Consider the following 25,317-nt stretch of genomic DNA (forward strand, 5'->3'; position numbering starts at 1 on the left):
AGAGAACGGAAGAAACACAGGAAAACATCGGAAAAAAAAATGGAGAAGATCGAGCACGCGACGGTCCGCACCAATGGCATAAACATGCACGTGGCGTCCGTCGGCGACGGCCCTGACACGATCCTCTTCCTCCACGGCTTCCCGGAGCTCTGGTACTCGTGGCGCCACCAGATGGTGTCCCTCTCGGCCCTTGGCTACCGTGCCGTCGCGCCCGACCTCCGGGGCTACGGCGGCACCGACGCACCGCCGTGCGTGGAGTCGTACACGGCGTTCCACGTGGTGGGGGACCTGGTGGGGATGCTGGACGCGCTGGGGATCGGGCGGGTGTTCGTGGTGGGGCACGACTGGGGAGCGATCATCGCGTGGTGCCTGTGCCTGTTCAGGCCCGACCGAGTTAGGGCTTTGGTCAACACGAGCGTCACGTGGTTCCAAAGGCTCATGTGGTTCCCGAGCGATCCGGAGGGGAAGCCCGTTGAGTCGACGAGGGCGATGTATGGAGATGATTACTACGTTTGCAGGTTTCAGGTGAGGACAGATGTTAAATAGTCGAGATCCGACTCGACTCAAGCTTGATTTCTTACAAATTTGGAACTTTCAGCCGTGGCGGCTAGCAGAATGTAGGTCACAGATCACGCCAACTTGAGTAGAATCGGAGTTTAACTGCTAATTCGATCTTAATTCTCGAGCAGCATCCTAGTAACTCGACTCGTTTATGCTCTTTAGCAGTCAACTGTTGTTGTCGATCTTAAGTTACTTTCCTGAGATGGTAATCTGTAACTTGGTAGAAACCTGGAGAGATGGAAGACGACTTTGCAAAAGTCGATAATGCCAAGCTCATGAAGCTAATCCTCACAAGCCGTGATCCAGGCCCACATCGCATGCCTAAAGATAAAGGATTCTCGGAATTGACCAAACAATTCGAGCAGCACCAGATTGAGTTGCCCTCTTGGCTGACCGAGGACGACATCAACTACTTCACCGCCGAATTCAGCCGGACCGGCTTCACCGGAGCTTTGAACTATTACCGTTGCTTGGACTTGTAAGTTTCTCTCTAATCTCGTGCTCTCTTATCGTTCGAACGCTGATAGAAAATTTGAATCACGTTGCCTACATGGTGCGATATAGCTTGAGTTGTGGTGAAAGTTCATAGGCTAGAAATATGAATGATATATAATGATGATAGTTGCATATGGTTACATGGTGTCGATACATCTTTACCAATCGTTGCTGCCATCACTAAATTGTTTTTCGATGGGATTACAAGGCATTTTTTTTTTTTGGTGAAAACTTGCCGAGTCATGTTGGTTTCATGCAATTACTGGGGTTTGCCCCAGTAGTCATCCTTCCTACTTGAAAAGGGGGAAGCGGGGAGTTCGAATCCTCACTTTCTGGGGAGATTAGGGATGGGGACGTGTAGTTTCGGATATGGGTTTCAACTCTCACACCTTGCAAGAGGCAAAGCAAAAGACTGAGAGTGAGGTGAGAGTTAGAGTAAGATGGACAAAAAAAAAATTTGTTGGTTTCACGCGTTCATTATGTAAGTTACTACGGATTTGGATTTCTCTGATAAGTTCATTTTAGTAGCGGGTCCGGGGAAAGAATACGTTGACATTTCTCCGATGTTCGAGCAGATGCATTGATGAGGAGGAAAATGCTAGAATAGTAGAATGTTTAGCGTAAACAGTGCTCGTAACAAAAGACGCTAGCTAATTCATCTCATCTATTATCTAATATATATTATAGTAAAAGTGACTTTCAAACATTAAATGCATTCGATTTTAAGATTTTTTATTGACAAGTAAAAGTTCAAAGAAAACCTCTTAAAAACTCAATCTGAACATAATTATAACAGTATGATCAGATAGCTTTCAAACAATATTAAATTTTCATATAAGATGTATGCGAAAAAGTAGAGAATGAGTTTTAGTAAACATAAATTTTTCAACAAATTCTGAAATATAGAATCCATTCGAAGCATGACAACCACACTAGCTAGTTTGTATTTGTGATGGCTTGTTTCTGTCACACCCTTTTCAACATCTAAGTAGCTGTGTTCTCAAAGTGATACAAACCAATGTTGTTCCGTCGGAACGAAGATGGGCGCAAAGTAAATTACATGTTGCTACTTCAATCTTTTCCTTTTCTGAGGCATTGCAATCGAAAGTGATATCTTGAATCAATTTCGATCATTAGGATCTTCTTTATGTACGCAGAAGCAGCGAGCTATCGGCGCCATGGGACGGAGTGCCGATCAACGTGCCGACGAAGTTCATAGTGGGGGACCTGGACCTCACCTATCACATCCCTGGCGTGAAGGAGCACATCCACGGCGGCGGGTTCAAGCGGGCGGTGCCCAACTTGGAAGAAGTGGTGGTGATGGAGGGAGTGGCTCATTTCCTCCAGCAAGAGAAGCCTCAGGAGGTCACCGCTCACATTCATGACTTCTTCAAGAAATTCTCATCCCCATGATCTATATTACTCTCTCTCCAAAAAATAAAGGAAGAAGCTGTTGTTTTTCCCCATTAATAAAGGAACAAGCTGTTACTTTTTTGAATTGTCTTGTTTTTAAAATTTTTCTGTCGTTGGGTATCACAATGGAACGATATATTAAGTGATCTAACATACTAAAACCTGAGTATTCAAACAAATAAAGGAAAAATTACCAAAACAGTCATAAATCTATTATTATCGCAATTGTGCCAATTGAGTCCTAAACATTTTATATTTGTGCCAATTCAGTCTATTCGCCCAGTTTTTGGCCGTTAGCATTGACATGGGTGCCGGCCGTCCTACGTGACGTGGCTGGCACTAATGCGGATAATTTTTAATAATTTTTCAAATTTTTATACTTATTTTTCCCTTTCTTTTGTTTTCCTCCCCTTATCTTGAACCTCTAGCTGGTCGCCGATAAGAAAATAAAAAAAATAATTCGAAAAACTATTAAAATTTTATTAAAAACTGTTCACTTTAGCGTCACTCGCACCACGTAGGATAGCTAGCATCTATATTAGCGCAAACCGGCCAAAATTGACCAGATTGACTAAATTGACACAAAAACAAAAACTTTATGACTCAATTGACACAAAAAAAGGATTACGGACTGAATTGACACAATTACAATATGTTTCAGACTGTTTTGGTAATTTTCCCAACAAATAAATATTTGACACTTGATGAAAATATGTTACATTACTAAATATGTTGATTTTGTATTCTAGTTTTGTTGACTTGCCATTCCTCTTTGGGCGCTCCTAATAACCATTTTGTTTCTCCATTTTCCTATTTTTCTTTTTTCGGGAACAGATTTAGAGCAGAAATCTATTTGGTAGCGCAATTTCATTTTTATATTTTTTGAACAAATTTTTAGTCCAGAAATAGATTTGGAACATAAATGAGAAGTAAAAATGTTATACTTTTCTATTTCTGGAGCAAAAGGAGAAAAAAATTCTTCTTATTGCTCGCCCTCGCCTTCTGTCGCACATAGCCGCCGCTCGCTGCCTTCCACCACCGGCCATTTGCTGGCCATCGTGGCCCACCACCCCTCGCCGGGCGCCGACCATCGATGAATGGAAAAGAGTATAAGAGGGAAAAATTTTGTGTCGTTATTAAATAAATTTCTATTCTAGAAAGAGAAATTTTGTGTCGTTATCAAATGCGTACTTCTATTTAGAAACTCGTCCAGGGAATAAATTTTTCTTTTTCTGGCCAAAAATCTATTCCAGTTGCCACAATAATCCTAAAACTGTTTGCTTTGTACTTTTAAATTCTAAGGCTTGTCATAGTCGATCACGATAGTTATTCTGTTAACTCTATCGCCTTTTCTTAGATCGAAAGTTTATAGCGCAACTTTTAGTATATTTCCCTTTACTATTTGCGCAGGTGGCCCTGATGTAGCGCTGAATGGGCGTCGCATCAATAAAAAGACAGAAAATTAGAAGGAAAAGAAAATCTAAGTAAAAGAAAGAGTAGAGTCAAAAAGTTTATGAAAAAGTTGGTGTTGCCAACGCAAGCTGCCCTCGCTGATGACAGCCGTCCTCTCTCTCTTTCTCTCTGTCAAGTGTAATCCCCCTTTTTTTTAAAGAAAAAATATATATTCTTTTGTAAATAGAAAATTATAAATAGTTTTGGCGTGAAAAAATAAAGAGAGAATTTTAATTTTGGGCTTCCAACGTGCCTATTGTCACTGCTGTAAGTTCAATGTTATGGCATTCCAAAGTAAAGAAAAAGTTTCAGGCTGTATATCTTGAGTCTAGAACCTTAGGTAAATATATTCCAGTTGACCAGTCATTGAAGGTAAAGTGAATGAAAGATAGGGAAAATGTTCGTCCAAAGGTTAACTAAGGATTTTGGTTGAAATTTTAATCGAAGTTTTCTTTATCATTTTTTCGGTGATAAGAGAATTGTGGGTCCTAGATTGGGCTTGCCCGAGGTGGTGACCTTAAATCTCACGTTGCGAGCCTAGATTCAAGAGAGAGGGAGTGTGCGTAGTGACCTGATTTGACGAGGATGAGAAGTGATCGCTGGGGCAAGAGAGTTAAGACAAATAGCGACCCTCTACAGACAATTAAGATGGCAAAGGGAGCAAAAATGAAACAAATTACCACTTAGCATGGAGAGAGTTTTCCTAAATTATGTGGAACTAAAATTAAATCACAAGATGTTCCTTTTGATGTAAGTACTTGAACTTCAATATCAAATGCGTGCGAGAGCATTACTGGGATGGGTAAAAATGCCTACCTATACATCGAAAGACATGGATAATACATTGAGTAAGCATTACCGGGGCATGGCAACCCCCGCTTGCCGCCCCCCCCCCCCCTCGCCAGCCCCTCTCGGCGATGGTGGGACGGCAGGGGGGGAGGGGGGGAGGTTAAGCCCTCCCTCCCTGCCTATCCTCCTCCTCCTTTTTTTTTAAACTTATTTTTAAATTTTAATTTAAATAAAATCAGTATTAAAATAATAACAAAAAACCATGCCATCGCTACATAGGATAGAAAAATATAATAAAAAGGGGGAGGTTAAGCCCTCTCTCCCCGCTTATCCTCCCCCTCCTTTTTTTAAACTTATTTTTAAATTTTAATTTAAATAAAATCAGTATTAAAATAATAACAAAAAAATCATGCCATCGCTACATAGGATAGAACAATATAATAAAAAGTCACGTTAGTATTTTTCGTTAGCCAAATTGGACAGTGTTAATTTTAGGACTCGATTGAACCAGTTCGATAAGTTTTAGGATTTGATTGTAATTTTTGTTAGTTTTAGGACTCAATTGCGTTTTTGTGACAAATTTTTGAACTTTTAATGAATATATCCAAAAAAAAAAGTTACAAATCTGAGCATTCAATGGGGGATGGAATTAGACAAAAAAAATGGGGATGGAAAAGATGAAAAGAAAAGAGAAAAAAGGAAAATCTAAGCCACAAGATGACAAATCTTAGATACATTTGAGATGCGTTTGTTTCAAGGGAAGTATTTTATAGGAATCCGTTTGCCGGACTTTCACCCGTCTGGTTCGCCGAAAATGATTAGTAAATTGAAAACACTTTTCAATCAAGAAAAATATTCATGTATAAAATTAGGAAAGTGAATTCTCTAATCTAAGAAGGTGAAAATAATTTCTGGAATTGCTTCCCTTTAATTTTTTAATTTTTTATTCTTTTCTTTCTTTTTTTCTTATTATTTTTTATTTTTAAAAATAAAAATATTTTAAAATGCGAATTTTTTTTTTTGCCTGAGATAAAATCATGGGATTAAAATTATTTTCTAAATGAGATCCAAATACCAGAAAATGTTTTCGATCACATATCACCAAACAAAAGAAAACTAACTATTTTCCTAGAAAATGATTTTCCGGAAAATATTTTCCAAAAACGTTATATTTTCCGTAAAACAAACACACCCTTCATATGCTAAACTTCATAACTTTGCGATCGAAATCCAAACTACAATAGCTAGTCTATTCTATTTGTATCAAATGTGTGACATTCCGAATTTTGGCCCATTTTTGGGATTTATAGAACGAGTATTTCGTCAGTGCGCTTATAGTAAAAATCTCACCCGGGAACTGATCACTCCCGGTTATTATTTTTAAATCTTGAGATTTCGCTAGAATCGCATTCGATCGAATTTGGCCGTTATTTAGACCCTGACCTTGGCAGTCGATTTTCGAGAGTTTCGGGACGAAATAAATTGGACGGTGTCAATATTATTGTGGCCAGCGTCGAGGTGATTAGGAATAGTGAGAAAGTGGATTTTTGGACCGGGTGCGAATTTGGACTGGTAGACCTCCCTCATAGTGAGTCTTGAGTTATTTTATTTTGGCCCGTTGTCTTATATTATTGTTTGGGATTTTTCGGGGACAGTTAGATCTTTTCCCGGATTTGAATCGCGATAATTAGAATAATATTTAGTTTGAACCGTGTCCGTTGATTCGCGCTCGAGGATAAATATTAACTTTTTCTCTCTCTTTCTCTCTCCTCTCTCCTCTGCCGCGCCGCCCGTCCCCTCCCCCGCGCACGTCTCTCTCTCTCTCTCTCTCTCTCTCTCTCTCTCCTTTCTTTTTCTTCTGGCCGCACGTCTCCTCTGCATGCGTCCCGTCCCGTCCACGCCCATTCCCCAAGCAGACCAACCCCTTTCCCCCCCTTCTGACACTCTCTCTCTCCTCTCTCCTCTTCCTTTCTCTTCTTCTTCTTCTTCTTCTTCTTCTTCTTCTTCGGGCCCGACTGTCTCCGTCCGTTCCGGTTCTGCTCGCCGAGCCGTCGCGTCGTGCCGCCCTGCCACCGTCGCCCGCAAGCTCCGCCGCCGTCGCGCCGTTCGCCAGCCGCCCCGATCGCCCCTCGCCGGCTTGCCCGCGGGGCGCGCGCAGCAGCGCAGCGAGCTTGCCGCCGCTACTCGTCACCCCCGGCGCCTGCCCAGCTCGCCGGCGCGTCGCCCAGCCACCGCCTCCGCCCCGTCGACGCCGCGAGACCAGCCGCCAACCCCCTTGCCTCTCCCCTCCCCCGGTCTCCTCCCTGTCCGGTTCTGCCCGAGCCGAGCCAGCTCGCTGCGCCGCGTCGCCAGCTCGCCGCCGCCGCTCCGCCGTGCAGCTAGCCGACCGTCGCCGCCGCCGCCGGTCCGCTGCCTCCCCCTCAGCCTCTGTCTCCCTCTCCTCCTCTTCCTTTCTCTCCCTCTCGTTCTCTGTCTCTCTTTCTCTCACCCGACTGGCCTCTCCTCCCAGCACGCTGCCGCCACGCCTGGCCGTCGCCACCACGTCACCGCCGCCGCTGGTCGCCGCCCCGACCAGCCAGCTAGCCCCGGCCGACCAGCTCGGACCGTGACCAAGCCGCGTGCCCACGCCCGCGCCCGTTGCCCACGCCCGCGCCCGCTGCCGCGCCCGCTGCCGCGCCCGTTGCCCGCGCCCGCGCCCGTGACCGAGCCCGTGACCGAGCCTTGTGCCCGTGGCCGAGGGCTGTGCCCATGGCCGAGCGCCATGGCCGAGCCCCGCGCCGAGTGAGACACTGTTCACTCGGGCCATTTTAGGCCCGAGCCGACTTTTTCCGGGCCAAAATCTAGTAAGTGGCTTCCTAAACCCTACCTAGTATTTTGGGTACTTTATTGACTTGTCTCGGGTTAGAACGGCTAGGGCGTGTTTTAATTTAATTATATTATGTTACAATTGCGCTATTTAAATTGGATTAAATGATATGCTTGACTCGGGTAATGGTGCGTGGCCGACTTGAACGTCGGGTTTGTAGACTAAGGTGGCGAATTGTGAATTGGACTGAGTTGTGAGTATGGGTTGTTTGATGCAATTGGCGTGAAATTGATTTAATTGATTGGCGTGTGCTTGCCTGTCGATTTTAAGCCCGGATTGATCGGAGGGCTACGGACTTGGGACGTGTTGACGGCGGTCCGTGTGAAGGCATGAATGGCCGATGTGCCAAATGGATTCGGGCTTGAGACGTGTTGACGGTGGCCCGTTAAAGGTGTGTTGGACCGGGACGTGTTTACGTCGGTCATTGGAATTTGAGCCCGGATTGATCGGAGGGCTACGGACTTGGGACGTGTTGACGGCGGTCCGTGAAAGGAAAGTGTGGCTTGGGACGTGTTGACGGCGGCCACTGGAATTGATTGAATGGTATGGCTTGGGACGTGTTGACGGCGGCCATTGGAATTGATCGAATTGTGAGGCTTGTGTGCCTCGTGAGAATGAATTTGAGGCGCAAGTGGCGCGAGTTGTGAGAAAGATGTTCGGACACGCATGTGATTTGAGTGTGATTGAATTGGTGGTTGAGCGTGTGATCGAATTGACCTGGTTGAGCGTGTGGACTGATTTGGGTTGGTTGAGCGTGTGATTTAATTGACCAGTTGAACGTGTGGTTGCTTGGCTGGGCTGGTTGAATGCGAGTGAGATTGCGTGTGCCGGGTGACCGTGATATGATGATGAACTATTCTTGCATTATCTTGTTTGGACTAATATGCAGGGTTGACTCGTGATTCGAGGGCAAGGTAAGTGTAATGATGTGAACTCTATATGTTATGGGGTAGTTTGCATGTACGACTTGTCTGGGTACGCATTGGCCTACGTGGGGTATAGGGGGTTGCTTATTGAGACTCGTTCTCACGGTTATTATATAACCATTTCAGATCCGCGACCGTGAGTGATGAGAGACGCTGCAAGGGTATCTCGGAGATCGAGGACGGGTCGAGTGTCCCGTATTTTGAGTTTCCCCTTTTGTAGAGGAGTTAAGTTCGTGAACCATTGTCCCTTTTGATGAGCATTGTATGTATTTGCTAAGTGTAGGAATTACAGTTATTGTTTTGTGCTATTGTTACCCCTTGTCATTATTAATTGTCCGGGTTGTTTCTATTTGCTTCCGCGCGTGCCTAATCTCTGATGTTTGGGTTGGGTCGGCGACGCGTCTTGGGACGTCGCGTTCAATGATCGACCATCGCGGGATAATCGCGCGCTCGTAGGGTGCGGGGCGTGACAAAATGAGTCATATTTTCCGTCATTCCTTATTGAAAAAGAAATTTCTTTATTATGTCTTTGGTTGTCGACTCATAAATATGGACTCCATCTACTTTTACAATGTGTTTGGAAGCAAAAATAGGAACCGGAGAAAATGCAGGCAAAGAAAATCGAAGTGAAGAAAGTGAAGGTGAAGTAAATTACAATGCAGCCAAATAAGTGTAATAATTTGTTCCCTAAATTCCCAGGTGATCCTAAGTGGATTGCATCATTTGCAGGTTTCAGGTGAGGACTAATGTTGAATAGTCGAGATCTGACTTGACTCGGGCTTTATCTTTTAAAATATTGGAACTTTAATTTGTCGCCCGCAGTAAAACTCATATCAAAGACCATGCTAGCTCGAGTTGAAGCTCGAAATTGAATTCTACGAGTCCAACGAAAATTTGAGAATAATACCGTATGAATGTTTTTGTAGAGACATAGTTTAGATGTAAGAAAATTTTCAATTATTAGGCTCATATTCCTTAGGTAACGTCAAGAGAAAGAACAAATATGATGATTTAAACCGATACGTTTAATTGCTGAATAAATGACACTATTGGAACAACTCATGGATTAGAACGTTTAGTTGTCAGTAAGATCATATTAATGTGTAACACAAGACATATAATTTATACGATTGAGAAAAATATTTTATCGAGTCAATAGCAATCAGTGAGTTGCGATCGCTCGTTTGATTTGCAAAACAACTAAGAATGGATAAAATCCCCACAATTCTCCAAATCTCATTATAGCAGTTAATTTCTTTCTAATTTTTTCCATTGTAGAAATAAAATTTCCTAATTTTCCTCTCCTCTTGTTCTTGCTATGTTCAACCCTTCAACTTTCTTTTTAGGTTTCAACCCCCACTCCCCAACCCAAAAAAAAAAAAAGGAAAAAAGAAAATATACTTCCTTTCCTTTGTGGGGCCGGCCGCCAACCCAAATACATAACTTTTTTCCATGTCATCATGCAAGACAATTAAGTCAATAAATCAAACAATTTTTTGAACACTTCACACAGCTTTCTATCGCCTAACTTTTTTTTTTTGGTCGAATTCTATTGCCTAACTTCAATCGTGAGAAAAGAGTTTAATTTCCTTCGGCGGCTTTTGAAGAATTCAATCCCGTGTAGTGTTTGCGAACGACTGACTGAACTTACGAGTAAAAAGCTTCTCTGTTGCTATTCGCTCGTTCCCAGCAACGGGACAAAGCGAAACGACAACTTTTCTTGTTCCGCCGTCTTCTTCCTTCCTTCCTCCTCCTTCTGATAAAGACTGAAAAATTTTGTTTCGGTAGATTGATCAATCCAACGACGACCCTCCATTTTCTGGCTCGAACCCAAGCTCGCTCAGGCGGAGAAGGACGCAAGGGCACCACCAGAACTCCGTGGAGATGGAGAAGATAGAGCACGCGACGGTCCGCACCAACGGCATCGACATGCACGTCGCGTCGGTCGGCGACGGCCCCGTGGTCCTGTTCCTCCACGGCTTCCCCGACCTCTGGTACACGTGGCGCCACCAGATGCTGTCCCTCGCCTCCCTCGGGTACCGGGCCGTCGCCCCCGACCTCCGCGGCTACGGCGACACCGACGCGCCACCGTCCGCGGCGTCGTACACGGCGTTCCACATCGTGGGCGACCTGGTGGGGCTCCTGGACGCGCTCGGCGTCGAGCGCGTGTTCCTGGTGGGGCACGACTGGGGGGCGGCCATGGCGTGGTACTTTTGCCTGCTCAGGCCCGACAGGGTGAAGGCGCTGGTGAACACGAGCATCGTGTTTCACCCGAGGAATCCGGAGAGGAAGCCTATCGATTCGTTCAGGGCGTTGTTTGGCGATGATTACTACATCTGTCGGTTTCAGGTGAGTGAAAATTGGATTTGTGGTTGTGGGTTGGTTCTGTTTTGTTGACTTGATTGATTGATTGTGTTTATGTGGTGATTTTTGTGGGTTTTGGAATGTTTTAGCGATTCTGTTCTTTGCCTAATTGAGGCTGTGGATCAATGAAGCTGACTATCTTTGAACAGTGACCTGATAGCGAGGGAGTTGATGGCTCTGCTGTTTGTGGCTTCTGATAAATCTGGGATAGACAACTTTTCCTGTTATTGGAAGTGGTTGTCTTAAGAACAGAATTTTCTCTTAAATGGGGTCACCTTGAGTTTGCTGCGGCACCATTTGAGTTGATTTATAGGTGATACTACAAGAAATCCTTTCATTTGTTGTTTCTGCGTTTATAGTAAGTGGATCCTTCATAATACTGGCTAAAGCTGCTCTGTTGCTTTGATCTTATTTGTTACTGCTTTGATGTTTTGATTTTACTTCTTGTTTCTGGTTTAGATGCTTTGAATTTAATGTCCTGCCCATGAATCAGACATGAGAGATTTCCCTTTCTATCAGCTTAACCAACTGTGTTTTATGTGTTAAGTGCACGTGTGAGATGTGAATGCAGAGAACAATTTCGCATAAGATGCTTGGAGTGAAAAGGAGCAATATGATGCTCCCAGTTTAAGCTTTTTGACCTTCTTGGAACTCCCCATTATCCAAGTGTTGGACTTCGCTTACCCCAGGATGAGCACTCCGGCCATAAAACTTGAGTTTTTCACCAATTTACAGTTATAGAACCAGAGCAAACATTGTTCTGAGCAAGTGATGTTGACTTCTGTTTTCGCTATTTAGTAACTTAAATTGAGTTTTGGATAGAACGCTGGAAGAAAGTGATCCGGCTGACGAAGTTGGATGTCCTCAGAACTCCTAGCAATGTAACTTACTAGACTATCCTGGGCTAAAAGGATCTGTGTTCTAGAACTGTACATGCAGTTAAGTGCTCCTTGGAAACTTTGCTTAGTGCAGAGAGAGGACATGGAATATCATTTTTAATAAGATCCTTCCCAGATCTTCTGTGGCGAGAAGGGTCTCCACTACAATACAAGTACACATCTTGAGCATGTTTTGCAAGTATCATATTCATGTTCTAACCGAACAACCTTAACTGTTGATTCGATTAGATTTTACATTTTACCTTTTTATTGCCCAAGTGCCACTTTAATCCTTTCAGGTGCTTCCTTAATCTCTCCCTTTATATGATTTGACCATTATATTTTCCATGCTCCTGAAAGGACTTACGATCTGTCTAGGAACCTGGAGAAGCTGAAGAAGACTTTGCACGAGCTGACATCACAAAACTTATGAAGCTATTTCTCACAAGCCGTAATCCAAAACCGCCTTGTGTTCCAAAAGAAATAGGGTTTTCAGGTTTGGCCAGCTCTCGAGATAAATTGCCCCCCTGGTTGTCAGAGGAAGACATCAATTATTATGCCAGCAAATTCAGTCAGAAAGGCTTCACGGGAGGATTGAACTATTATCGAGCATTGAACTTGTAAGTTTCACCCTATTCAATTGGATTGGAGGCAGTTGTCTGTCAGATTGATAATCGCAATATTATGAAAGAAGGGTAAGTATCTTCCCGACTTGGGCTAGAAGGTTTGCCTGATAGATAGTATAATTTATAAAGGCAGGGCTGAAGTCTAGTTTTAACCCTTAATCAACAGTCCTGTTGAACACTGTCCTCTCTTTTGCGTAATTTGGATCCAACGTTGCATTGTTCTCTTTGGAGCCTCTTCACGAGTTGAGATATATCATCCTATGTGGTTTGCTGTAGAACTTGAGTTTAGACCTAGTGAAAAGTGATTTGCTAGGTAACTAGCGAAGAGATGATACCTTTCTTGTTGCAGAACCTGGGAGCTGGCCGCGCCATGGACTGGAGTGCAAATTAAAGTGCCAGTTAAATTTATTGTTGGGGACCTCGACGCTACCTATCATATACCCGGTGTTAAAGAGTACATTCACAATGGCGGGCTCAAGAAACTTGTGCCGTTCTTGCAAGAAGTAGTCGTGATGGAAGGAGTGGCTCATTTTCTCCAGCAAGAAAAGCCAGAGGAAGTTAGCAATCACATTTATGACTTCATCAAGAAATTTTGAGTTTTACGCCTTGGAGAGTTTTCTTTGAGGAAGGAGAAGTGAATAGTTTCATCTCAGTCTCCACAAAATAACTAGAACGTTTGCTGAGGATGGGCGTTGGTGTTTCAGTTGCTGCTTATTTTAGCCTGGTTCAGAGTTAATGTATTTTTCTCACTTGTATAATGTCGTTCTTGTTACGAGGACAAGAGAAGTGAAATGATAGGATCTGCACTTTGTCAAGCTACTTATTATGAACACCCCGTAAGTAGAGATGGTCAAGAATTAAACTCCTTGATTCCATACACGAACTCACACGGTTTCATCTTTTCATGCTTCGCACTAAATGCACGCCCCGATCACATTAAGTTGGGCATAAGGATATTACTAGAGTCCAGTGCTATAATTTTCTTGAGCGCCATAACATTTTTTTTTTCGATCACTTGAGGTCCATTAATTTTAGAAAATGTTCACCACAAATGCTATGCCATGTCAGATTGGTGGCATTTCATGTCGCACAAGTAATCGAAAAAAATTTATCGCACTAAAATGAATGTTTTTTAGAAGCCATGGTATTAAAATGATTGAAAAAAAAAATTATGACACTTAAGGTGAGCTCCGTACAAAAGTTACGATACTTGTGTAATGTCTTTTTCCCCCGTTAAGTTGCTAGGACAGTGGGAGGTGGTGTTATTTTGAGGCATGATGGTCCCTTGATTCTTATTTTGTGGTTCGAGGCAGCCTTTGTTGTATATTAACTTCATATGTTAGGGGCAAATGAGCAGCTTTCCAAAATATTCAGGAAGCAAACCGATGTTAAAACAAAGAGGTGTGGAATCTGTCTCCGTGTAATAAGTTAATTGGGAGTTGTTCTTGTAAATTTTGTCTCCTCAATTTTTCAGACCGATTGTGATTGTTAGTAGAATGGCATGTGCTCGCTGGACGACGAAGATTTGGTAGGGTATATTATGAGATAAAGTTGCTCGCTTCATGGCCTTATACGAGATAAGATCTACCCTAGGCGCTTTCTTAAGAAAACAGTCTAACCTGTATGTTTTTTCTGGCCATCTTATCCTTTTTTTTTTCCTCATTCTTCTCTTCTATGTACATGTGTGTGCAGTACTGACAGGGATCGAACTCCAGACTTGGTATTCTCCGGTCCCGCCCCCTAATCCCTTTACTAGTAGGGCCGCATGCTTGTTGGCAGCCATCTTGTCCCCGAATGAACCTCTAATGATCGATGTTTAAAGTCAAGAGTGCGTCTGAGAAAGAAAGGTCATTCCAACGTGCGCGTATATGTAGGGGGAATGAGGTGGGCTTCTTCATTGGGCCTCAAGCTGCGAGCAATCTAGCAAAGCCGGTCGGTGAGCCTTGGACCTTAAGTCTGCATTTTGGGCTTTCTATTGGACATTGCGAGGCCCCTTTATAATAGAGATTAATTACGTCTCCGTATATGGCAAGTGTTAGTATACGACATCTATCTACTCAAGATCAAGAAGATGACATGAACCCTCATGTTCATGCATTCCTCTGGCAACTGGCAAGAATAGGTGGATAATCGCCGCATGCAAGTGTCAAAGCGATCTCAGACGTGGCACGAGCATGTGTGCTCTGAGGAAATTTTGCCAAAAAACGAATCTGCGACTCGACTGCTCTGCCTCAGATCATACTGTCCAAAACGATCAAGAGTACTGTGATGCAGTCGATGACAATTGTGTGATCCGTGAAGCGAATGAAACGAAAATCTCCACGCCCTCTCCATCGCATTTCCCGGTCATCGAACTTCCATAAGCCTTCCTCGTCGATTCTTTCCAAGCCAAGAATCGTCAATCTTCGGCCATCGGAATGCATGTCTCGGACCGAGTCTCTTTGCGCGACCTTCTTCTTCTTTTTCTGGGTTGCCATCCTCTCGGCACCGGTCGCCTCCTCCAATGGCAAGGAGCGTTCGCCGTCAGCGTACGAGGTGCTCCAGTCGTACGGGTTCCCGGTCGGCCTCCTCCCGAAGGGCATAACGGGGTACGAGCTGGACAAGGCCACGGGCGAGTTCACGGCGAGCCTGAACGGCACGTGCAGCTTCACGCTCGAGAACTCGTACCAGCTCAAGTACGAGCGGACGATCGAGGGGGTGATCGAGAGGGAGATGCTGAGAGGGCTGAAGGGGGTGAGCGTGAAGGTGACGGTGGTGTGGCTGAGCATCGTGGAGGTGGTGCGGCAGGGGGGCAAGCTGGAGTTCTCCATCGGGGTTGCGTCGGCGGGATTCCCGGTGGAGAACTTCGCCGAGTGCCCGCGGTGTGGGTGCGGGCTGGCCTGTGATGCCACGGCGAGTTCCGGGCTTCCTCTTCTTCTTCTTTGTCGTCTTCGTAGGTGTGTTCGTGGTTTGAGTCTGGAAGCAAACGATGGATGCACGTGCCGTCGTTGAAGTCTCTCTTGTAATTTCGTTGCATCAACTTGTACGGTTTTGTGATATGTGCGCTGTGACTGAACGAGCTAATGGTGCGTATTCAGAGAAGTAGCATTTGAAGCCCATAAACAGAGGATTTCTAGTAATATAACCATTAATCAATTGAATCATGGCGTACGTCCGATGTTCTGTATTACTCTAGGAAGGATCGAACAAAAATTCATCGCCAACAACTAGTGAGCGCGACTCTTTCTTCATGCGAACGAAACGATAACGGAGCCTCATTCACACATATCTGCCAAACCCCACTCGTAAAAATCATTCCTTCTGCCTCAAGAGCTCTGCTCGCAGCTCAGCCACGTCGATCTCCTCGATGCTGTTCTCGGGTCTGTAATGCCCTGTTCTCGGGTCGGGTGCCCAGGAAACCTGCCCGTCCGACCTCGCCATCTTCTCCTCCTCCCCTGTGTTCTTCACCGCCGCAGCACCGCTCCTCGTGGCGCCACCGGCTTTTGCCACTTGGGCCGTCGCACCTCGTGCCGCCGCCGAATACCCGCGCCTGTAATTTCGAGAACATTAAGCACGGATCGGGTCAGTGACTGGAATGGGGTTTGTTCGGGAGATGGAAGGGGGACGCATGGGAAGCGCGCGGTTTACCTGGCAACGGTGTTCGAGATTGCGTCGGCGGCGAAAGCGGAGAGAAGCTTGGCGCTCGAGAAAGATCGAGCCATGACAGGGCAAAGATTCTGAAAATCCTAAAGAAACCTTCGCTTATTCGATGAAAATCTTTCCTCTCTCGATCCCTTCTTCTTCTTCTTCTTCTTCTTCTTTCTGTGACGATGACAAAAGGACGTGCGTGGGAGATTTTTTTATAGAGCCGAGACAGACGAGAGAAACGAATCTGCTGCTTCTTCTTCGTCCACGAGGATTGATGGAGATCAAAAGGGACCAGGTCAAAAGCAGGCCTTTGCGGCGAACCATCTGTGTCTACAAAACAAAGCTCATCGTGCGTTTATGCGTCAACGACGCTCTTCCGGAGCATTTGTTCTTGGCTGGTCAAGCGACTTTCTTCCCAGGGTCTCTCGGACAGAGGATCAGTCATATGGGCAAATCCATGAATGATTACGATCTAATTCGAAACTGAATTGCTCCCGGCATATGAACTAACTAACCTTTGATTACTTCCAAAAAAGGTATTTGTGTTTTCAATATACAATCATAAGGATTTTGTAGTACCTACAACATTTATATCTAACATTTTACGGACTACCCACTTATAGTGAGTTTGGTAATCATTTTGTTTCCGAAAACAATTTCTGCTCAGAAATGATTGTTTTTTATTTTGTTCCCGAAAATAATTTCTAAGCATTTGAAGGCGTTTGGTAACGGCCCAAAATTCCCATTCTTGGATAGAAAAAGAACATAAATGCGCCGCATAAAATTTCTTTTTATTAATAATATTTTAATAATTTTAATATTTCTTTCTTTTTTCTTTTTTTCTTCTTCTCCTTCTTGGCCATGGCCGGTGAGGGCGTCGTGGCCCTAGCCTGTCGTTGACTAGGAAAGAAGAAGAACGGAAAAGAAGAAAAAGAAAAAAAAATCTCTTATATTTCTGATTCTTGTTCCCAGAATTAAGTATCAACTTTTTTTTATTCTTGATTCTATTTCAAAACTGATTTTGGAAACAAATTTGTGTCTGGGAACAAAAAATTTACCAAACAGATTTCTATTCTTTTTTTGCTCCCGGGAACAAAATAGAATCAGTCAATATACCAAACACACCCTTAGTGACCCTTCCCCAAGAATTCAGCTAGAAGCAATTCTAATTTAAGCCACACCACATAGGGATGTCAAGAACCGAACCAAAACCCGAACCGAAACCAAAACCGAAAATTCTGAATTTTTCGGTTCAACTTTATTTCAGTTCAGGTTATGGGAAAATAAACTGTTTTTTTTTTCGAGTCAATTCAGATCGGATTGATTCGGTTCAGGTAACCAATATAAATTTGGTTTTTTATAATGTCTGTCTCTCTTCTTCCTCATCTCCAATTCTAGCTTTTGTCTCTTTTAGGCTCATCTCTTGTCTTCCTTTTCCCTTGGTTTTTGTTTCCAGAGTTCAAGTTTGTCCCGAGACATTCCTTTGAGCAATTATGCCTGAAGCAGTGCCTAGAGGATGAAGCAGGATAGCGACCTTGAACTCAGGAACATAGCCTCCATGACCCATCGAGCATCCAGATCTGGAGGCGACTCCACCAAATCGAAGGAGATGACGACATGTCGAGGTCTTGTGTAGCGGGCGGCCGAGAGGTGGTGCTATTGTGGCGTTGAGTTTTCGTGTGTTGTGGGTGGCTGAGAGAGGGGACTCCGTTGTTGTGGTGGCGGCGGGAGCAAGAGTGGCGTGGCGGAGCTCAACAGTGAGACGATTGCCGGAGGTGATGGGTCAAATTTGTCTGTAGTGGTGGTGGTGGTCAGGACTCAGGAGAGGATTGCTTGACGCCTCCATGATTCCGTCAATGGGGACGAAGGGGAAGCAGTCGAAGGAAAAACCCTATTTCGTCCCGCTCGCCAAAAAAGAGAGAGAAAACCGAAATCTGATCTGATTTGAGCCGAATCGAACCGAACCGAACCAAACTGAATTTTTTGGTTCGACCATATTCGGTTTGCAACTCGGTTCGGATCAAAATATAAACACATTCTGAACTGCGGTGTTCGGTTCGGATTTTCAGAAAATCCGAACCGAACCGAACCAATTCTAATTTAAGCCACACCACACCCCCCGGAAATGTTTAGTTCGGTGGAAGTTTATGATTCTGACATGGTCTGGTGATCTAAACTTTTTGAGTACCGATAGAGTTACAATGAACACAACCGCAAATGATTTGAAAACTTCAAAAATCACAAGATCAAGCGTTTAAATCAAAAGCGATCAAGCGTTTATCTTAAAAAGAGCCGAACGTTTCTCCAAGTACAAAAATTTTCAGCTCAAGTATCAGGTAAAAAAAAAATAAAGTTCCTTGGAGGGATTCTAGATAATTATGATATGCATTCAAAGTATAATTTTCCTATCTTTTCTCCAGACACCAACGAAATGTATTTTAATACGAATGAGTTCCTCCGTACCTTTCATTTTGGCGTGCCTTGGGATTCTATATCGCCTCATCTCTGTCCCTCAAGCTAGTGAGCTAGTCTCCCTGACTCTAGGATGGATTTATATAAAAAAAAATCATTGATAACTAATTGAGAGTAAATTTAATAAAGTGATGTGAAAATAATTTTGATTTTGAATTTCGAAAAATTAAACTTTTTTAGGCTGTCTTTGCTAATTCGGAATTGAGTCTAGATAAGATAACAAATTATCATATATGATATTTGGCGTCATCCTCCGGATTGTACAAACAAGAATATGCTTGGATAAAATGCTTGGTAAGAAATTCGGAAAGATGGTGAGATAAATCCAAATTGGATAAAAAAAATTAAGAGAACTTAACACTACTATCTTCCCATGATAGAGCAATGGAGTAATGCATTTCGATATTGTTTCGCCAACCATTGCACGAGAACCACTACCACGACAGCCGATCGTCGTTACTTTTGACCACCACCCGATTGTCGTCACCTTCGTTCGTGTTTTGGTGACGAAGGGTGAAAAGGTGTCCGCACCAGAATCGAAAACCGTGCATGCATAGTGGACTTGTTGGGTAGATTTGGATCCCTTGTCGAAGCCTTTCAGTTTATATCTTATAGATTCAATGCCTTTTAGGGGTGATACACTAGTCTAGCGTACAGTTCTTTGAGCTTGCCGATGGTCTAGCGTACAATTCTTTGAGCTTGCCGAGTTCACGGCAATGTTGAACTTGCAAAGCAAGTTGCTGCTTATATTTTGCTATCAAATATGTATGCCTCGGCAGGTCTATGATAAGTGTAGCAGCAATCAGAAAGAAGATGAAACTGAAAAATCTTACGAAAGAAATTGGTTGTAGCAAGATTCCAAGTGAAAAATATAGTTCATAAGCTCAATGTGGGTGACATTTCACTCCCAAAGGCACCAAAGATCCATGACGAACTGAACCAATTGGCTCGGCGAACAAAGGAACTGGTGTATGTTCTAAATACTGAATTTGTTCTTTAGGATGCGGAGGAGGTACAAAAGGAAAAATGTTTGCTTAAGTTACCGTTATTTCTAGCCTTACAGCACCTCCATTCTGACATTTATTAAAATTTGACCAACGACATAGACAAGGGATCCACATGAGGTTTCCCTAGACAATAGCGACCATGAGAAAGTCAATTGAGAGGGTAATGGATAGGACATCAAACTCAGGGCACTACGGGAAGTATTGGATGTGGCGGGTGGTGGCCGAAGCAGTAAGGAATTTCTAATCCTACCTTATCTTACTGTATCCCAATCTGAATTCGGATTTGGTACATTAGATATAAATCTGGATAGGATAATTTATATTATATCCGGTGTTTGGGGGAACACACAAATCGGATATACCTGGATAAAAAAATCTAATCTAGAGGGTGGAATATACCTAGATAAGATAAGAATTCAACGTAGAGAAAATCATGTACAAGTTTTCACCTCGAAGACTATCGAAAACCAGTGCACAACCTCAAATCTGAGGTTACCGGCCTCAGGGGACTAGATTTAGGATCACCTGAGGCTGGCCCTTGACCTTGATGTCGGTTGCGGCCTCTATTGTCATGGCCAACGTTGAAGGACATGATCGCAAGCTCACATTGTATCCTTCAAAATTGGGGTTGCCAATGGGGACTAATAGCTGCGAGCTGGCATGAGATCCTTTTATTTGGGTGATTGGCGAATGACCATTCCCGGTCCAAGCTTATGGCAAACTGGGCAACGCGAGGTTATGATTCATGGCCATGTTTGTTGGGTGTTGGTCCGGTGAGAGAGAGATTGATGAATGACGGTATAAGAAGATGAAGGTAGATGAGGATGGAGGTGCGCGTGACTTTATGGGCTGTTTGGTGTTGAGTTGACAAACCTTGGCATTGTCGATAAAGATCAGTAAGAAAAGTGGGTGAAAGGGAATCTGATGGCGTTGTAATGATGACAAGAAGATAAGGCTCACTGGAATTTGAAGTTGCAGGACATACGACAATGGTAGATTGAGGGAGAAAAACCGAGCCACCCTCCCTTGTATGATCCCTTTTTGATTTTCTTTTTCGTTTTTTCCTCTCACGTATGCATATTGAAGTCCTTGGAGAACTTTCGAGAAACTTGTGAGGCCCCCGATTTGGATGATGCCGTCATTGTGCGGCATGAAGAAGATGGTGTAGTTGACAGTGGTTAAAAGCGACAAATTTTTTCGAGGCAGTTCTTTCAGTATTCATATTGTATTCGGACATTTATCAAGCACTGAACATCATATTATAAATCCCATCGGTATCCTATTCGAACTTTATCCTGTCCTACCTTATTCTATTCGAAAAAAAATAAAATCCTAATGATCAAACGTAGTCTAAAGGTCTGGGGTGGGACCACCCGGACAAGAAAATACCAGTAATTTACCAAAGACGGTCTTTTGATTGGACGGGCTTCTCATTTGGGCAATGAACTGGGTTCTAAATTAGCGAAGGCCCATTGGACGAGGGCTGGGGGGGGTTCGAGGCCCATATCTACGGCCCAAATCGAAACCTCTGGTTTCGTCTCGTCGACATCGCTCCTCAGACCAATACCCACCGGGCGAGAACCATAAACCCTCGACAATTCTGAAGGTCAGGTCAGTGTGGCTTCCCACTGCTGTGACTGATCTCTCTCTTCGCTCCTCGGTCCGAGCTCGAAAATCCGACACAGGTTCGCCTCCGACATCCCTCTCCGCCAGAGTTCGGAACCGGAGCCAGCGAGGGAAGAGCACGATGGCGGAGGCCAACAGCAACAGCGAAGTCTCTCCCAACATGACCATTTACATCAACAACCTCAACGAGAAAATCAAAATCGACGGTACGTGCGGGCGAACGCAAGCCCTGGGAGGGGCTAGCTCGCGCCCTTTGTTTATTCGGCATCCCGCTGTGTTGAATTTGAGCGATCTTGTCTCTTCGTGGGTTCTTTTTGCAGAGCTGAAGAAGTCGCTGAGGGCGGTGTTCTCGCAATTCGGGGAGATATTGGAGGTTCTGGCGTTCAAGACCCTGAAGCACAAGGGTCAAGCTTGGGTTATCTTCAAGGAAGTCCAATCCGCCACCAGTGCCCTAAGGCAAATGCAGGACTTCCCCTTTTATGATAAGCCCATGGTAAGCCTTTGCCCTTTGCTTTTGAGGAGAGGCTCTTCACGAAGATCTGATCCTCTTGTTTTATGGCGCGATATGCTGTTTTATTTTTGTGCTTGCTGCTACTATGAGGAGTAGCAAATTTGTTTTGATTTGCGGGGGAAACATATTATACAATTGCTTCTTTGATCTTTGCTTGATCGAATCAGAATCTCTGAGGGCTTATTTGAATCCGGGACGTTGTCGCCAAAGATGATGGGTATGTCAATGCTGAGAAAGTAGTGGGATCGGCATCGTCTCTTTGGTTTGATATCCTACTCATGTTTTGTCATCCAAAGGAACTCCATGTCTCTGTCTAGAAATCCTACTAAGTAACTCTGGATGAGTCTAATTCCCTTTTTCCCTGACAAAGAAGTTACACACTGGAACATGTTCAGCGGCAGAGGCAGTTGCTATTGGTCATAATCACAAACACTCATGGGAGCTTATTGTTTTGCTGCTTGCATGCATGAAACAGGCAACTAAACTACAACATGAGGGCTATCTGACATGATATTGGATAAATAGACACATAGGGCCTAATTGCGATTATTTAGTTGCAATTCTCTGAACTGTCTTGCCCCATGGATGGATCAGATGACAGTTGCAAATCCTAAATGCTGGTTTTCCTTTGAAATTTGGTGTGATTTTCAACAGTCAGTTTTGCTGTTTATCCCCTTTGTTGCAGTTGCTGCACTAGTAGCAACTTGCTGTCTATGCTTCTTCGTTTACAAGGACATCCAAGTCTTTTACCGGTGGATTCCGTTTTACTTATCTTATAGAAAATATAAACAAGAAGAAAAAGTTGGCTTTATGTGCAGAAGTTATTACTAGCTGCCATTGCAGAACTCTAATTTGCCGCTGTAACTTTCATATGGTGCTGTTCTTATGGCATGTGAACCTTATTGAATTTCAAGAATGCTGAAATATGATTGATGACTAGTACTATGCCATCTTCTCTCTTATACTTTTCTGCGATAGTGCAACTGTAGCTTCATACTATAATTAAGCACAACAGGGGAGAGGAAAAAAGCAAACTTCATTTCTTGATCAGATACAAAAACTGATAGCTTTGACCCTTTAATTTGGCTATTGATTATATTTTCACCCAGAGAGATTTTACATGTATCTTCAGTTTTTTAGAGAGCCATCTAGTTATTTAAGGGCGTGGTTAGATAGGCTTATATTTTTACCATTTGCTTAATCTAAATCTTGCGGCGGACACAGTTTAACTTTATCTTGGCTCAAAGCTTGAAACTTTTGCAATATACAAATGCTGACACATACATTTATTTATAATTGTTTATAATTTCTTTAAAATTTGTGTAGTATTTACATTTTTGCTTGAAAATGAAAAGTTGCTACTTACTTTTAAAAAAACATAAACAAATAGGCCCTAAGTCTAAAGATCATTCTTTCCAGTGATTATTGTTATTAATGAGCTATATACTTATCCCTTTTCATATACTATCCGGTTTCTTTGTGCAAATATTTTTATTTCTTCCCCCCTTTTGGACATTACTGGCAATCATTATGATGCTAATCATGTTGCTCTTGTGGAAAACCACTGACAGTGGTCACTGTTTGGTTTTCTGGTTTCCTATCATTCTGTTCCGGTCCTGTACTTTCAGTTTTGAGTTTGTCGAGATTAGTTGCCTGTTTGATATTGAAGTTGTCTTTATATTTGGGACTTCTATGTGCTTGTTTAAGTCTACAGTGATAGATATATTTTAATTGAACAGAGAATACAATATGCAAAGACGAAATCAGACATAATTGCAAAGGCTGATGGTACTTTTGTTCCTCGTGAAAAACGAAAGAGACACGAGGAGAAAGGTACGCAACTTTTTCATGCATGCATGATGTGATTATTTGAAGGTAGCCTTTGGCAATTAAGATTTCGGAGTCCAGCTTACCGTGCCTTTTTGTTGCTACCTGTATGGTGCATGCTAAATTTTATGTTTGTAATTTGATTTCTTTCTTGTGACCTGAAACTTCGGTTTTGATACAGGTAAAAAACGAAAGGATCAACATGATGCTAATCAAGCTGGAGTTGGTGTGAATCCTGCTTATCCTGGTGCTTATGGTGCTATGCCTCCTGTAAGCATTTTTTCTATTTCATGAGGATCTTATGCTGCTTTTTCTGTGAAATTTGTTTGAGTAAGATGATTAACACTGTGAAGTGCCCAGCTTTTTTCCCTGTTCATTGTACATAAATTTTAAAACCAGAACAGGATGAGCTATAGGAGGAAGTTGGGAATTCTGCTGCTTGTCTAACCTCTAGCCAGCTGAGATGATGTTGGCCCTCTTTTAGTTGATTTTGTTCTAGTTGATCATCATAAGTGCATATCCAATTTAACTTTTTGGAAAATCAGTGAAAACCTTTTGCTTCTGCTTAATCCTCTATTATAGGAAACTCTAATGGTCGCACTATCCTTAATTTCTCAAGCTCTGTGTACATGTTTTCCTTTATAAATTTCTCAATTGCAGACATGAAATGAAAATCTAGTTTAGAAATTATCACATGCATCTTCCACTCAGTGGGTGTGACATCCTTCCCCTTCAAGTTCTGTACTATCCAATTGAGCTCATGGTTCTACTTGTAGTCTTTATGCTAATTTTTGGATTATGCTTTGTTTATGGCTGTAATACTTCTCCGGGATGACTGAAGAGTATTTGAGCCCTGTTCGGCACATTACTTTGGCTCAAAATGCTTTCTTAAAGCTATTTTCTTTACCGTGCATGAACAACTAAATGGCCAGTCATCATAAACCTGCCGAGTAGTGGCAGGACAATAGCAATTTTTTATTTTCTTTTTATTGGTAAAATGCTGAACCTTTGGAAGCAAAATCCCACTTCCTTAATTATTTAGAAATGAGCTAAAAGTCAACTTTAATTAGATTTGTTAATATTTCAGCTGTTTGGATTTTCATTTAGTGATCAATTTTAATTAATGGAACTTGTCTTGAAAGCTAAATACAGTTACCTACCATTCAGTTGCTTATCCTCCAGTTCGTAACCGACAATTCTATCTCTTGAATGATGCAGCTATCACAAGTACCGTATCCAGGAGGTGCAAAAGTTCCAGAAGCTCCAGCTCCGCCAAATAACATACTTTTTGTTCAGAATCTTCCTCATGAGACGACTCCAATGATGTTGCAAATGCTCTTTCTTCAATACCCTGGTTTTAAGGAAGTAAGGATGGTGGAAACGAAGCCGGGGATCGCATTTGTTGAGTACGGTGACGAGATGCAATCGACGGTCGCAATGCAGGCGCTTCAAGGTTTCAAGTTAACCTCGCAAAACCCAATGTTGATCACTTATGCAAAGAAATAGAGGGCCGACTTCTCACTGCTTCTTTCTGCGATAATGCATCTTGTAAGAAGAACTCTTAATGTAGTTCGGCTAATCTATCTTTAGGGTTTGTGAAATACTGTCTGATAGGATGTCTAGCATTCTTGTATTACTGTAGATTTTCTCTTTCTGATGTTCTCTTCATTTATGCAATATCATTTTGAGGGAACTGATTCAAGTTATTCGGATCAATGGTTTTGAGCTATCAACCGTCTAGGAACTCTTATACAATGGACCTGCTCTTATTTATCTAGATTGCATTTGCAGTATATCAAGTTGCCATGCTACCTTTCTTTGTCTTCGTGGAAGATCAAGAAGGCATTTTGTGCACCAGAAAAGATCATAGGCAGGTC

General features: G+C 43.1%; 4 protein-coding genes across 5 annotated transcripts; 3 read left to right on the top strand and 1 right to left on the bottom strand.

The window, feature by feature from the left end:
• Positions 1–13,189, top strand: LOC115673558 (uncharacterized). Of its 2 annotated transcripts, XM_030595770.2 has the most exons (6): positions 1–525; positions 786–1,039; positions 2,214–2,421; positions 10,375–10,851; positions 12,123–12,364; positions 12,720–13,189. In XM_030595770.2, the coding sequence occupies exons 1-6, from the start codon at positions 40–42 to the stop codon at positions 12,964–12,966; spliced, it is 1,914 nt and encodes a 637-aa protein (XP_030451630.2). In that variant the 5' UTR covers positions 1–39; the 3' UTR covers positions 12,967–13,189. The 2 variants fall into 2 exon arrangements, with proteins under 2 accessions (XP_030451630.2, XP_056170858.1); XM_056314883.1 differs by lacking the exons at positions 1–525; positions 786–1,039; positions 2,214–2,421; positions 12,720–13,189 and having other exon boundaries at positions 10,226–10,851; positions 12,105–12,311.
• A 1,356-nt stretch (positions 13,190–14,545) lies between these two features.
• On the top strand, positions 14,546–15,450 carry LOC130138974 (uncharacterized). Its single transcript, XM_056314794.1, has one exon. The coding sequence runs from the start codon at positions 14,675–14,677 to the stop codon at positions 15,359–15,361; it is 687 nt and encodes a 228-aa protein (XP_056170769.1). The 5' UTR covers positions 14,546–14,674; the 3' UTR covers positions 15,362–15,450.
• Positions 15,451–15,479: 29 nt separating this feature from the next.
• Positions 15,480–16,187, bottom strand: LOC115673581 (protein SENESCENCE-ASSOCIATED GENE 21, mitochondrial-like). The gene is made up of 2 exons (XM_030595792.2): positions 15,998–16,187; positions 15,480–15,899 (listed from the first exon to the last, which is right to left on the bottom strand). The coding sequence occupies exons 1-2, from the start codon at positions 16,069–16,071 to the stop codon at positions 15,662–15,664; spliced, it is 312 nt and encodes a 103-aa protein (XP_030451652.1). The 5' UTR covers positions 16,072–16,187; the 3' UTR covers positions 15,480–15,661.
• A 4,861-nt stretch (positions 16,188–21,048) lies between these two features.
• Positions 21,049–25,195, top strand: LOC115673545 (U1 small nuclear ribonucleoprotein A). The gene is made up of 5 exons (XM_030595753.2): positions 21,049–21,308; positions 21,423–21,595; positions 23,353–23,446; positions 23,622–23,710; positions 24,659–25,195. Exons 1-5 carry the CDS (start codon positions 21,224–21,226, stop codon positions 24,944–24,946), a joined length of 729 nt encoding a protein of 242 aa, XP_030451613.1. The 5' UTR covers positions 21,049–21,223; the 3' UTR covers positions 24,947–25,195.
• Positions 25,196–25,317: the final 122 nt, after the last annotated feature.

Source organism: Syzygium oleosum, unplaced genomic scaffold (genome assembly GCF_021117445.2).
Source record: "Syzygium oleosum isolate NSW1041296 unplaced genomic scaffold, Sole_v2.1 Sole_v2.09, whole genome shotgun sequence".
Lineage (NCBI taxonomy): Eukaryota > Viridiplantae > Streptophyta > Magnoliopsida > Myrtales > Myrtaceae > Syzygium > Syzygium oleosum.